The following is a 14,378-nucleotide window of genomic DNA, read 5'->3' as shown; positions in this document are numbered from 1 at the left end:
AGTTAATGTAGTTGCTGATGCACAAGCCAGAAGTGTGCTTCGTCACTACTTGGCTTCGTCACAATCCAAATTTATCCCAAGTAAAAAAGCTCAATCTGTATTGATAGTTTACAACGATATACAATATTATAATGTTAAAATTGTCAGTGAAAGCAAAAAAGAAACACATAAGCCTTTCCCTCCCAATCAAAAACCAATTTCTTTAAATTGAGGCCAATCTGGTACCGTCAAGAATCCGAATGCACGGTGAAAGGAAGTGCGTCGACCATCTGGAGGAATGCCGGTTTTTGATGACCACTTCCTTGGCGACTGCCATGATGAGCCGGAAGGACTCTTGCCGCGTTGGTGGTTCGGTGGCTTTGCCTCGATATGCGTTGCCTTCGCAGTGGCGCCCATTGATATCGTGAAAACGCACATGCAGATCCAATCAAAAAAACGGACAATTTTAGGCACGATCAAAAGAATATACACTTTGAAGGGTATACGGACGGAATTGTAATATATATAATGAAATAATAATAATATTCCCGATTTTAGGATACTTGGGCTTCTACGATGGCTTCTCGGCTGCCATCCTGAGACAAATGACCAGCACCAATATCCATTTCATCGTGTACGATACTGGCAAGAAATTGGAGTACTTCGATAGGGATTCATATGTAGGAAAGATTATTTTGGGCTGTGTGGCTGGGGCATGCGGTTCTGTGTTTGGAATACCAACGGATCTGATTAACGTGCGGATGCAAACCGATATGAAGGAGCCGCCGTACAAGCGACGCAAGTATTTTGACCTAGCTCGCGAATAATCGCCATCAATCTTAGAGTTCCTTTCGCCTCGATCTCAGCTATAAGCATGTCTTCGATGGCCTCATCCGGATTCCCAAGGAGGAGGGCTGGAGAGCACTTTACAAAGGAGGATCGGTTGCGGTTTTTAAATCATCGATAAGCACTTGCAGCCAGATAGCATTCTACGATATTGTGAGTACCAAAATGACAGTATTTAGTCAGCTCTTGGCTTATCATTAACTGCGAATTATATGTTGTTATCTTTTAAGATTAAGACGGAAGTGAGGAAAAATATCTCTGTGAATGACGGATTGCCCTTGCACTTTCTCACTTCGCTGGGCACTTCGTTCATTTCGTCTGCGATCACTCATCCCCTGGACGTGGTAAGGACCATTATGATGAACTCCAGACCCGGCGAATTCCGCACTGTCTTCCAAGCGTCTGTTCACATGATGCGGTTTGGCCTAATGGGACCCTACCGAGGATTTGTACCAACTATAGTGCGAAAGGCACCGGCCACCACTTTGCTATTTGTTTTGTACGAGCAACTGAGGCTCCACTTCGGAATTTGTCCCCTGGGAGGGGGGAAGTACAATTAAGACGATCGTACTACTACGCATTTGGAATTTGACAAAAATACCATGTGAACTTTTACCAACGATTTTGTACGCTAAAGATTTCCATTAATTCAAAGATTTTGCTTACTAATGGAATAAGAAGTCCTCGTAAAGCAGAATTAAAGTAAATAAAAAATCGAAGCCCAGTATCACTGGATCATTGACCCCAAGAACCTTTTCCTTCCACCGAACGAAACATCAACCACAACTGGTCGCATTATAAATTGATTACAACTCGCAACGTGACTAATGAACATTAATTTGTCCAACTCCTTGACAAGGAGGACGCAGTTGTGCCACCGAAGATGGGGCTAAATGCCAGGACGTGCCGTGTGTGTAGTTCTAGTTTAGATCCCGCCACGATGACAACTAGGCGTATGAGCAACAATGCCCGGACAGCGTTGGCGGACTCCGCCATCCCATCCTGCCGCCACACATCCATCCAGTGCCGCATACTACGCTGTGTGGGTGTCGTGTCACGTAAACGTGGGTAAATGTTGCACGTATGAACAGCATTGTTGTGGATGGCTGGCGAGCATATGGAGGACACTCCGGCTATTACTCCACACGCACCCACTCTCGACTACCCTTTAATCGTGATTGCAATCATTGTGGAAATTGAATTTGTAAGTAGGCAATTTTAGAACGATGGCGAAGAGCAAAAATAAGAATAACGCGACGCAATTAAATTGAATAAAAGCTCTATAGAAGTTGCTCTCACACCCTTAAATCGTATTAGCACTTAACAAAATTATTAAATTCCGAAATTGTGTGTTTTTTAAGAAGATAAATTTAAATAATAAATAGAGGTTTATTATTTATATGCTTTGAAATAAATGAAACGATTACCATTGCCTGTAAAAATCTTCTTTAAAGTCTCATAAACTCGAGCATAAACTTTTTGCGAGTGTTTGATTATGACTAGTCCTTTAGCCCAAACTAACACTCAGGCGGGGCACCCACGATTTGCATAAATGCTTTGAGCCAAGTTTATGGCTGACTTGCGATTGCATCGACGATGAGTTGTGCCTCAGATGTCTGAAGACCTGGGGCAAGGGGTCAGAGGTCAGAGGTAGCGGGTTCGTTGCTTTCTGTCCCACTTGCCAGGTTATTAGTCGTTTGGCTGGGACATTTGGTTTGCCATTAAAATCATTTGCATAGTTTGTGTTTCTTCAGCCGCATTGGTCGTTGTGGCAAGCTCGCCTTGGTTTGCATTATTAAATATAACGCATACGCACTGTTGACCCGTTTTTGCGAGCAGCTCTGTGTGCAATCAATGCGGAATTGAATGCCTCATGAAGGTGCATGCGCCGTTTATTTAGCCTGACTCTGGTCGAGTTTGCTTAACAAATAAACAAGAGTCCGAGGCCAGGAGTCAGGAAGCTACCAATTATTTGACCAGCGTACAGTGGATGCCATTGAGGTCAGAGGTTAGAATAGGTGGCTTTGGAAGCAAATGTTTGAATAGACGGCTTCGGAGCTGAATGGCATAATATAACTTAGATTAAATTTTGGTGGTTAAGTATAAATGAAGGCAAATAATCAATATTTTAATATAAATCTTCATTCTATTTCTTGTGTGCTTCTTGTTACCAGAAAAGTATATAATTCTTTCTTTTGTGTTAAAATACATATACAAAAGGTAATACTACTTTTGGCTGTCACACATTGCTTCTCGCAATCATTCATCATCTTCAATTTCAATGTACCCAAAATGAACACGAAGCTGCTCGAAACTTAAAAAAGTAATGACCGTATTGGGCACCATGCGCAAAACGTAGGGCACCATACCGCGGAAAGGTCCGCGACTTCCGAAGCGCATCATATAGGAAATGGAATTTAACAATCTTCTGGAATCCACCATCCTGAGGTATCGCAAGTTCTCAATGGGCTTGATGATTGGACCGCAGATGAAAGCAGCCGTCACGGAACTTATCAGGTGCAACAAGGTGTTGTCGTGCTTCATATGAAAAACTTCCGCATAGATCTGCTTGGCCTGCGCAATTAAACATGGAATCAAATAACATTCATATTAATTCTATATTTATAAAACCATACCTGATCGTAAGCCGCATTTTGGCTGATGGTGATGAGACTAGACCGCATAAATGAGAGGAAACATCCGCTGTATAGCTTAGTAAAGCCCTCTTCCCTGGTCACGCGGTACAGTCCATCAAAGACGTTTCGATAATTCCATCGCGTTTCCTTGGGCAGCGCGCGATTGACCTGCATCCGGGTGTTGATCAACTCCATGGGTGTACCCACCACACCAGCCACACAACCAGCCAATGCAGCCACCAGCACTTTGTGCCACAAGCCAGCAGGATCATCCAGGTGCTCCTTTCCCATTTCGTACAGGTGAAACCGCAGCGATGTGTACGTCAGCTGTCTCACCAACTGGGCACTTAAACCGTCGTATAGTGAAATGAAACCTGGGAAGGGAATTTTCTATCAAATCAGGGCTCTGCATCCACACACAAGTGTGCCACAATAGGAGTCTTAAAAAAGCATACCTTTCAAAAGGACCCTCATTGATTTTTATAACAGCAAAGTTAGTTTTGCAAACTTTTATAAGTATTTAGATAGTGTTATGCTAGTGATTTTATATTTAGTTGTTCCCCATAATTACCATGCGTTCGAATTGCCTGTTGGAGATTTGAAGCCATTCCTCTGTCCTTTTTGATTACCACCATTCGAGCCTCGATCAGATCGAAAGGTGCCGTAAAGCATTGCGCAATAGCACCTGCCACACCGCCACTCCACCAGCGTGGACGTATTCTGGAATAGTTGGTTAGAGACAGAAGTTAAAGAACTGCACAGAACTCACATCGCTTTGATCTTTTCGTCTTTTGGGGCTTCAAACCGAATCGCCAGCTTGCTGGATGTTGTCCTATCCGCCACACTCTCGTCTTTATAACTCTTTTTGCTCGTATGTCCATCAATCTTTTTTTTCTTTTTCGATGGGAACTTTTCCGGATGGGATTAATTTGACAGGAATGTGAATGTGTACTTTTGAGTATTTGGCCGAAACAGAAACTGTCAGCTCTCTGTGCTTTCGGGCATAAATATTTCCAGATTGCCAGATTAGACTTTTATTGACTTATCGAACATTATTGTTTCACAAAAAACACTATAGTTTCATAACACTTATATTTGATTTCGTATGCGTTTCCTTATTATTGGAAGTTTATTAGCATTTTCACTTACCAACTATTGGGACTCCTACTTGACATGCGTCGTTCACAACCTCCTGCTGCTAAAGAGAACGATCCACGTTGCCCAATTGCTGGCCAGGAGTCCGAACTAATTGGTCCAGGACCTCCTTTTTGTTGCTCCGCAGTTGCTGGTTGGAAAGGAGCCACATCCACGCAGGTGTTGCAACGTTGTTGAGTAATTTTGGCACAGTTCCGTGGCTTCGAACTCGACAGACTGCCACGGGAGATGGCAGAACTTTCGGGAGTACTCCGATGTTCGCACAGTTGTCATGGCATTATCACGGCCATTAGGCATCAGCCACTGATGCGAGTGTGCACCACCTAGCTGCAGTTCGAAATTGGTTGCAACTTTTGGACATATTAGAGGCAAAGCTGCGGGGCGCCACTGAAAGTTGCATTCGCTGGGATGGGAAGTTAGGGGACTCGTGGGTTTTATTCTGTACACGTTGAGTGGTTTCAAATTGTGGATTAATCTGTAATTTACAAAGTTATCAACAATAGTTAAGTAGTTCATTTTGTGCAGCAATGGGTCTTTTAATTGTCTTTGCAAGCTACGAGTGGCACGAAAAATCATTAAATTCTTTATCGGTATAAATGGGAAGTAGCTCGAAATTATTACTAATCTCACTTTCAATAGAGTGGGTAAAAAATTTTTATTTAAAACTTATAACATATAATGAAAAAATTGCAATTTCAATTTTCATTCTGAATAAATTGCTTCGATTGGAAATGTAAAGCATAATCCAATATTTAAACAATGAAATTTCGGTTAGTGCTAAATGATTAACCAACACCAATATTCAATGCATTCAGTGCGCAAAAATGGTTTACTCATTAGGCGGTGAAAGCGCCATCAATCAAGTGCTCAATCAATCAATTCGCCATTTATTTTACTGCCTGCAATTTCAGTGCACATCGGCAATCTGGAATTGAAAAACAACAGCACAAATATAACTTCCGCACAAATTTATTTATTTGAATTTTTAGGAGCCAACACTAAAAAATTGATTCATAAATTCCGGCTGCGCAAGTAAACTAACACAATAAGCCATATATATTCCGTTCGTCCATAGATATATGTATCTCAGTTTACAGTTAGACGTAACTGTAGGGCATAAAAGGGGAAACGGCAGTTAAACTTGCGTATCCCCTACTTCCCTACAAACACTTTCGCCGGCCTTAGTGGAATATTTTCCCTCTTTATTTGTGTTTGGAATGGCTACTTTCTTGTTTTTTTATTTCATTGAGCTTTTCAATTTGCGCGTAATGTGAAATAATATATCACGTATGCACTTGCTCACACTCCGGCTAACTCGCTCGGCAAATTTACTTTTGCAAATTTAATGCCTCTCCTTGAAAGTTTTCGAAATAACGCGTCAATTTGATATGGCTCTACATCGACGGCATGTTCGGCTCTCTGTTTTGTGCCCTGCAATTTTTCTGGTGGCCCACATTATTCGGGGAGCCCCTCCCCGAACTTCCGAGAGCTCCTCACAGTGTCTGTTTGCGAGTATCTTAGGTTATTAGAAAAGTTTGCGGCCTGACTAAGAGGCTACAAAAAGTTGTCAGTCGAAGAAAATTGCATATTGAAGTTGTTTAGGACATTTCGGACCACAGATGAAGGGCAACTTGGGGCCTGATCTTCAATGGAGCGTTTTGCAGCTCAGCTTGGCATTTAACCATTGATGGTATTTTAAATACGGACTTTAACTTAGTTTGCCAAAAGACATTTGATTTCATAACGGAATCTGATTTTTATTTCGTTTAAGGTTATATACCAGACATTATTCAGAAAAGAAACTTTTCATTTAACATATATTTCAAAATACTTAAAGTTCTGATTGAAAAAATCATCCTCTACAAAATGAAACAAGAAACGAATGATTGAAAATGATTGGTCATACTTTTATACTGCTGTTTTGAATGTAAAATTTGAAAGTGTTGTCCAAAAAAATGTTTCGTATATAAAAACAGCTATCAAAGGGATATGTGTAAAGTACGGCCAGTTTAGTTGAGCCACAATTGCAGCGCATGCAACAGTCCATAAACGTACTTCCAGTATATCCTTGCCGCAAGTCCTGCTAAGCCCCATCTCACCACCATCGCCCCCGTAGGCAACACTTGCCCCCGCATCTGATGGCAAACTTTCGCCAAGTATAACAAACAAGAGCTTGCAACGGCTGTCGATGCAGCTCCGCCTCGACCACATGTAATGCAGCTGCAAGCCGACAAACTTGGCAAACTGAGTCGGGAAAACAGGAAAAATTCGGGGAGGGGGTTGGGAGGAATTGGGATGAGTGACAAAGGCGGCGAAGGGAGTGTCGGAAGATTCTATCAAGTTTTTCCGTTTTCCCTGTTTTTTTTTGTCTGCTTTGGCTTTTGTGGCTTGTCTGGTCGACCCCGAACCCGGCTGCTCCGTTTTGGCCAATTTTCGTGTTGAGCTCTTTTGTAAAATGTTTTTGGGCAAAATATCAACATCGGTACAACTGCAGACAGGGATCACAGGTGGCAAGTGCAAATGAACCAGGAAACAGCAACGAACGGGGTGTTAAGGGGTTAAAGGGTTAGAGGTCCTCGGAGTGGCGACAATCAACTGGTCAAAGCTTTCGCAGGAGTCACTCAAAGGACTAGAACCCGGCGCAGTCACGAATCGAAGCAACTTTAGCTCCCGCAAAGTGCTACGAAAATTCTAAATTCCATTTTACGATAATGCATCCTGGCAGGAAGCCAAACACACCAAAACCATACAAAAAAACAAAAACAAACCCAAAAAAGTAATGAAAAAACATGGCGAAAGATTGATAGTACCGGCGAGCCAAGTTGGCCCTTGGTCCGAATAAGGCCAACATTTTTTGCCTGCCCGGGCATCTGGGCAACATGTGCCGTAATAATAATAACAATACAAACACCCAATACAAACAGCTGCGAATTCACTGCAGTTATTGGCCAAACAATCCGTTTCAAGCCGAAATAAATTACCATGTGCTCGTATATTCTCGAGAGGAGACGGTTTTTATAAATTTATAAACTTCAGACCTTGTCCTAAAAAAAAATATATTATACATATTATATTTTTTAACCTAGAAGTCGCCTTAGTAGACAAAATATTATTCCACAGATTTATATAAATGTTTGGACAATGCTTTATATGTACATATTTATTTTAGTTTTTATTATATTAAAAAAATATCAACATTTAATATTTATTTAGTTTTTCACATTATATTTAAATTTCGATTACCCATTCACTTTAATTGCAATTAGCTTATTTATTTATACCTAACCGCAAGAACTTCCTTTGAGCTGTTCAAAATTACTGCCTAGTGTTTTTAGCCAAATCGGGATGCCTCCCATAAATATTAACAATTAACTTCAGTTTTCTTTCCAGCCCCAGACGATCAGGATATCCGCAGCTCGAAACAACCCTACTTCCCAGGGCAAGAGCCCGCAGAATTCCGGATATTCCGAAAATGCCCAGACAAGCGCTCAAGCCCCGAGGCTCTATGCATTCAGTGCGGCCAACGTGGCGTATGCGCAATTATCAAAGAAACGCCGCAGGACGCGGCATGCAGAAAGGTCGGGCGGCAGGAGTCGACTTGACTTGAATCCAGCTCTTCTGGCCAGGCCTGCCTTAAGTTCCGTCGGGTTATTTAAAGTTCGCGTTATTAATAAATGCCTCAGTGGGGCAGCCGTGCCCTGCCTTTAGTCTGATATGCAGCGCTTGATTAGTGCAGGGCCTAACTTATGGCCAGAGTGCTCCCATCGGCTCCTCGACTTCTGGGTGGGAATCGTGCTGGGCGCCGACTTCCTGCAAATTACTGAGAGTTTTGCTGGGCGCAAAGTTTGGCGCGTTATCGTGGAAAGTTTAATGGAACTATGTCGTGCCGTGCAGCGCCCCCAAAACAGGCGGTTCCAAGTCAGACAGCCCGACCCGCTGAAAACACCACGAGCAACCCACTTTGCCGCCGGGTGCAGTGCATCTGCGGTGGTGGAAAACGGGGTGTTAGTTGTCCGTGCTAAGCCTAGCTGGTTCTCTCAGCAGGGTTTTGGCTAATTGCTGAGGACACCCACACATTAGACAGATTTGTTGGCTCGAAAACTAGCAACAAAACTGGGTGGTGCAAGTAATGAATTAATTATTGCGGCATTAAATAGGAAAAGGAGATGAAGTTGATGCGAAAATGGTATAAATAATGATATAAAGCCAACTTTTAAGTCAAACACTAGGTTCCCATCCTTACATTCTTGGGTTTTTAAAACATAGTCATTTGGCTTTAATACAATTGAATTATTACTCTGCTTAATAGAAACCCAAGAAAATATAATAGTTCATTATATTAAGATTTGAACAGAAGATACTTGTAATTTGTAGTTATTTGTATCAAATATGGAATGGAATCTAAATTGATTGCATAATCCCGATATCTTTAATATTAAATTTCACTCAGCCTTGAGTTCAGCAGTTGAGTAACCACTGTGGAGCAATTACGCGTGGCTTATGCCAATAATGAAGATGCCGTTTCGATTGTTGACTGTCATCCATCCGGCGGCAGAGGCCCAAGAATCCCAGGATCCCATGTCGCATCAACGCAATTTGACCCACAATCGATGGTTTATGGTTAACCAGGGGGCGTGGCCGCCGGCAAGCCATGTCATCGGATAGAGGGCCCGATTGATGACTGACGGGGTGGCGGGGGAGTGGATCAAGGATAAGGGACGAGAAGTGCACTATTGACTCTCCACTGTCTGTTTGCAATTATCAGAGGAATATCTGAAATGGTTTCCTCTTGCCTGCAGTTAATGCGCCTTAAATTGTTTGCCTCACGGGGGGAGCAACTTCCTCAAAAGGCATTTAATATGTTGAAAAATCTCCGCCAGCGATGTGAGCTTTTTTCTTTATTTGCCCCATTTCCTGTTTACAGACATTTAGCAAAGTTTTCCCTTTCACTCCCTGATATGCAACTTAATTATTCTGTGTTTTCCACACTTGTTTGCCTTTAGTTGTACACAAACAGCGGTGCTCACTGTACTTAAATAAAAACTGCAATAATTAATGTTTGCCCCTCGCGCTTCGTGTTGATTTTGTAGTCCGGATTAGCAATTTATTCCCATATGGTACGGAGCTGAAAGGGGTGTAATCCTATTTAGATTTGGATAACAAATAAGGGTAGGCGATTAACTTCCCCGAGGAAAGACTTGTTGTTGAGTATCTCAGCAGATAGTGCACGATTTGATCAACCTACTTTACAAATTGCCTAAGCTATTAACTTCCTTCATAAGTCGAGGCATTATTAAATGTCAAATACAGTATACCCTATATTATATATACAACAGCTCTTTTGTAAACTATTTCAGTTAGTTTACTGAAAATAGAAGGAATCCCTTTACAGCCCCATTAATTTAGGTCTATGAAGTAGAGTTGCTATCTTGGCAGAAAGGACTTTCCTTCGGCTTACCTGCGACACTATCGCTGCATATCGCATTGCCAGTTAATTTGATTGACATTTATCCGTTTTACTCCGGGAGTGTGTTTTTTCCAGGAGCCATGGCCATATCGATGGCGTGTGTCTTTAGACGGGTTTTTTTTCGCTTGGTCTACACTTGACACAGTGTTTGCACTTTGCGCTGATTTAATCTCTCGCCCGCCTTTGGCTGTGGACTTGAGAATGGGCGGAACTTGAAGTGGAACTGGGAATGGGAATGGGAATGGGACTGTCTGGGCCCGATTGTGGGATCTGGATAGCGATAGCAATGGCTGAATGACCGCCCTTTCGTCCCCCGGCGCTAAATTGGGCGCGTGATAAAGAGCAGGAAAAGATGGAGCACGGTCTGGAAAAACTAGGAGAAATAAAGAAACGGGTGAAAGAAATCCGGCTGTTTGCCATTGGTCTCTAGGTGTCTGCGTGGCAGCGAGGGAAAATTATTGAACATCTGATGCAGTTATGATAATGTCAAAGCATTTCCACTCAAGTGACAGTTTGGCTACATTTCGATTATGACAGCCAAATGGAAGAGTTATTGCAAATTAATTCCAGCCCATCTAGTGGGCGGACATCGATTTGGCCCAGTCATTGCTAAATGGAAGTGGAAAGAGCCAGCTCTCGTCTTTAATGGTCTAACTTTAAGATATATATGAATTTGATATATATCAAATAGTTGTCGAGGGTGCACTTTACATAAAAACATTAGATTTGAATACACTTCCTTACTATATTAATAATATTCAATATCTGCGAGTAAATCATAACAACACAATGCAATTGTTTAGCTAATTCCCTTTTATTGTGACTAGGCAACACGCCCATAACTCGTAAGTTATATGCTCACTACGCTGGTAACAATGTACTTTCTATATTGTTTACAAATGTAGGTATTTTATTTTCGGTCTCGCCGAATTGTAATAATTTACAAAATTTATGTATAAACTTTTTTATGTGTTTGCGCCACAGTCGCAGTTAATTTGGCAAAGTTTTGCGGCTTGTTCGGCGGTCAATTGTGTAATTTGTGTACAATTTATATCCTTAAGCTTAGGGGTGGCCACTTACTTCAATCAGGACATACATATATTTGCATATTCCACCTGAGCACTTTATCATTGATAGCTGAAGATAAAAGCTGAATTTAATATGAGGAATGAACTGGAAATGCCTGAATTAATACGGAAACTACATATAAGCAAAGCAGTTATTTCTTCGTTTAAAACGTTAAGTGCAAAGTGAGTATTACTTTTACACAAAATAGGTCGAAAAGGGATTCACACCCACCCTTTGTACTGCAAGCCTTTTGAAACTCGATGATACCTGGAGTTCTGCGCCCCTCTTAAATGGAGCAGTAGATGCAAATTGAGCTTACCTACACTGGCTATTTTGGGCGTATGGGCTTAGGGGCGTGGCAGTGGCTATAAAGGGAATGGGCTATAATTTAAGCAGGCAACGTGTTATCAGACTTAATATGTAATACATTCTAGTGGTCAGTTGGTATGGGTGTTGGGTGATGCACAAAGTTGGCCAAAACAATGGGGCCCTCGCCCTATTGTTTCGGATTTGACCCTACGCTCGAGTGTTTGTATGCATGGCCGATTTGGCCCTTTTGTTTTGGCTTATTGTTTTTGAAATGCACATAAAATGCGTTTGTCTTTGTCCTCTCTGTTCCAATGCAAGCGTTTTAGAATCATATTTTATTGATAGCCGGCAGGGTGGCTGATGCCAGTGCAATCGAGTTTTGCGGCCTTAATCGGGGAAACACCATTAGGGCACTCGTAGCTTATCAATGATAATATATAGAATATATATTTTATTTTAAGTATGTAAATGTCTATTTTCGATTATCGCACCTGACCTAATCTCTACGCAATTTCAAGTGGGAGATACGTTAGTATACAGTAAAGGCTTATATAGATGAAATACTCATTAAAACCACTTTTGTTTTAAAATGATGTTTGCTTATTTTATAGAAAAAATTTTAGCTTCCATACATTATCATTTGTTTATAAACATATATGAAATCTGCGATCTTAAAAGCAAAGCTCCCTGAAAAAGCACAAAGATAATGAAAAGCACTCTCTTCTGTTGCCGATATTTGTGTAATTAATTAAAAGCTACATATATAGTAGGGGTTCATGTATTGTTGTTTACCATTGACAATTCATTCCACGGAGAGATCTTGACCATGTTGCGTCTCACAGTAAAACACGGCCTGCGGGCCAGTTCCCAGCTGGCTGCCACCAGAAACCCAGATGCATCATCGTACGTCCAGCAGCTGGAATCGGAATGGGAGGGCGCCAAACCCTTTACGGAACTTCCCGGACCGACACGCTGGCAATTGTTCCGCGGCTTCCAGAAGGGCGGTCAGTACCACCAGCTGGGCATGGATGATGTGATGCGGCTGTACAAAAAGCAGTTCGGCGACATATGCCTGATACCCGGATTATTCGGCATGCCCTCCACTGTGTTCACGTTCAATGTGGAAACCTTTGAGAAGGTCTATCGCACCGAAGGTCAGTGGCCCGTCCGCGGTGGCGCCGAACCTGTCCTCCACTACCGCAGTAAGCGGAAGGATGAGTTTTTCAAGAACTGCATGGGATTGTTCGGCAAGTGAGTTAAAATAAGTTTAAAACATAATCTAAAAAAATATCCGCAAAAAATCAACCTACACAACTAAAGCTTTTTCCATCTATTTATCTTAACGTACGTTATTAGCCAATATAGTTCATATATCTCATATAAAATAATTTAAATTATTAACTTATTTCATATGCTGGCTCTTTTAATCGGCTTACATTCAATTTCAGTGGCGCGGAATGGGGAAAGAATAGGAGTGCCGTGAATCCCGTCCTGATGCAGCACCGAAATGTGGCTATCTATCTGAAACCGATGCAGCGCGTCAATCGGCAGTTTGTGAATCGCATCCGCGAGATGCGCGATAAGGAGTCCCAAGAAGTGCCCGGTGACTTCATGAACACCATCAACCACCTGACCTTCGAGTCAGTGGCGACAGTGGCCCTTGACAGGGAATTGGGACTGCTCCGTGAAGCCAACCCGCCGCCGGAGGCCAGTAAACTGTTCAAGAATATCGAAGTCCTGATGGATTCCTTCTTCGACCTGGGCGTGAGACCATCGTTGTACAGGTACATCTCCACACCCACCTACAAGAAGTTCAGTCGGGCCATGGATGAAATCTTCGACACCTGTTCGATGTACGTAAATCAGGCGATAGAAAGGATCGACCGGAAATCTTCACAAGGCGATTCAAGCGATCATAAGAGTGTTCTCGAGCAGTTGCTGCAAATCGATAGGAAGCTCGCCGTTGTTATGGCCATGGACATGCTGATGGGAGGAGTTGATACCACCAGTACGGCTATCTCTGGAATACTGCTCAATCTGGCCAAGAATCCGGAGAAGCAGCAAAGGCTAAGGGAGGAAGTTCTAAGCAAACTAACTTCGCCGGATAGCGAATATACTGTGGAGGATATGAAATCACTTCCGTATCTGAGGGCGGTCATCAAGGAATCGCTACGAGTGTATCCAGTCACCTTTGGTAATGCCCGATCCGCCGGAGCTGATGTTGTCCTCGATGGCTATCAAATCCCCAAGGGCACCAAGCTTTTGATGACCAACAGCTTTTTGCTTAAGGACGACCGACTGTATCCCCGGGCAAAGGAATTCATCCCGGAACGCTGGTTGCGCCAAAAGGACGACGACAAGTCGGATGTCCTGATGAACAAGGACTTAAATGCTTTTGTCTACTTGCCGTTCGGATTCGGACCACGCATGTGCGTGGGCAAACGGATTGTGGATCTTGAAATGGAACTCACGGTGGCCAACTTGGTGCGAAATTTCCATATTGAATATAACTATCCCACTGAAAAGCCATATAAGTGCAGGTTTTTGTACAAGCCCAATATTCCTCTGAAATTCAAGTTTACCGATCTGAAATATTAAAATGTGATAAAGCCAATTTTGTGTTAATATTATTCAAAGCTCTGTGGTGCTTCACTTTTTGTGAAGCTTTCATGTGAATATCTATATATCCAGCAAATGAGGTAAATTATAATTAATATCTTGTATCTGTCCAAAATCACATAGTTCTTTTTTAAATTTTGTTTACCTTGGTTATTTGACCTTGATTTGTAAAATATTGAGCTTTTGTATAACTTCATTACTTTTTAAAATAGCACTTATAAAAATGAACGACCTACAGCAAAGTACATTTTCCTCTTTAAGTAAACTTAGTAAAAGCATTCATTAAACTAAAAACGTGT

General features: G+C 42.1%; 3 protein-coding genes across 4 annotated transcripts; 2 read left to right on the top strand and 1 right to left on the bottom strand.

Moving 5' to 3' along the window:
* Positions 1 to 87: 87 nt before the first annotated feature.
* Positions 88 to 2,183, top strand: LOC6738594 (mitochondrial dicarboxylate carrier). Of its 2 annotated transcripts, none has more exons than XM_002085362.4 (4): positions 88 to 479; positions 538 to 781; positions 846 to 978; positions 1,056 to 2,183. In XM_002085362.4, the coding sequence occupies exons 1-4, from the start codon at positions 278 to 280 to the stop codon at positions 1,383 to 1,385; spliced, it is 909 nt and encodes a 302-aa protein (XP_002085398.1). In that variant the 5' UTR covers positions 88 to 277; the 3' UTR covers positions 1,386 to 2,183. The 2 variants fall into 2 exon arrangements, with proteins under 2 accessions (XP_002085398.1, XP_016032441.1); XM_016169287.3 differs by having other exon boundaries at positions 93 to 479; positions 538 to 777; positions 1,056 to 1,197.
* A 791-nt stretch (positions 2,184 to 2,974) lies between these two features.
* On the bottom strand, positions 2,975 to 4,463 carry LOC6738593 (mitochondrial dicarboxylate carrier). The gene is made up of 4 exons (XM_016171705.3): positions 4,231 to 4,463; positions 4,033 to 4,181; positions 3,462 to 3,835; positions 2,975 to 3,399 (listed from the first exon to the last, which is right to left on the bottom strand). The coding sequence occupies exons 2-4, from the start codon at positions 4,094 to 4,096 to the stop codon at positions 3,085 to 3,087; spliced, it is 753 nt and encodes a 250-aa protein (XP_016032440.1). The 5' UTR covers positions 4,097 to 4,181; positions 4,231 to 4,463; the 3' UTR covers positions 2,975 to 3,084.
* Positions 4,464 to 12,243: 7,780 nt separating this feature from the next.
* LOC6738592 (probable cytochrome P450 12c1, mitochondrial) lies at positions 12,244 to 14,071 on the top strand. Its single transcript, XM_002085360.4, has 2 exons — positions 12,244 to 12,711; positions 12,909 to 14,071. Exons 1-2 carry the CDS (start codon positions 12,287 to 12,289, stop codon positions 14,056 to 14,058), a joined length of 1,575 nt encoding a protein of 524 aa, XP_002085396.1. The 5' UTR covers positions 12,244 to 12,286; the 3' UTR covers positions 14,059 to 14,071.
* Positions 14,072 to 14,378: the final 307 nt, after the last annotated feature.

Source organism: Drosophila simulans, chromosome 3L (genome assembly GCF_016746395.2).
Source record: "Drosophila simulans strain w501 chromosome 3L, Prin_Dsim_3.1, whole genome shotgun sequence".
Classification (NCBI taxonomy): Eukaryota; Metazoa; Arthropoda; class Insecta; order Diptera; family Drosophilidae; genus Drosophila; species Drosophila simulans.
This window is presented reverse-complemented; position numbering and strand designations above follow the sequence as displayed.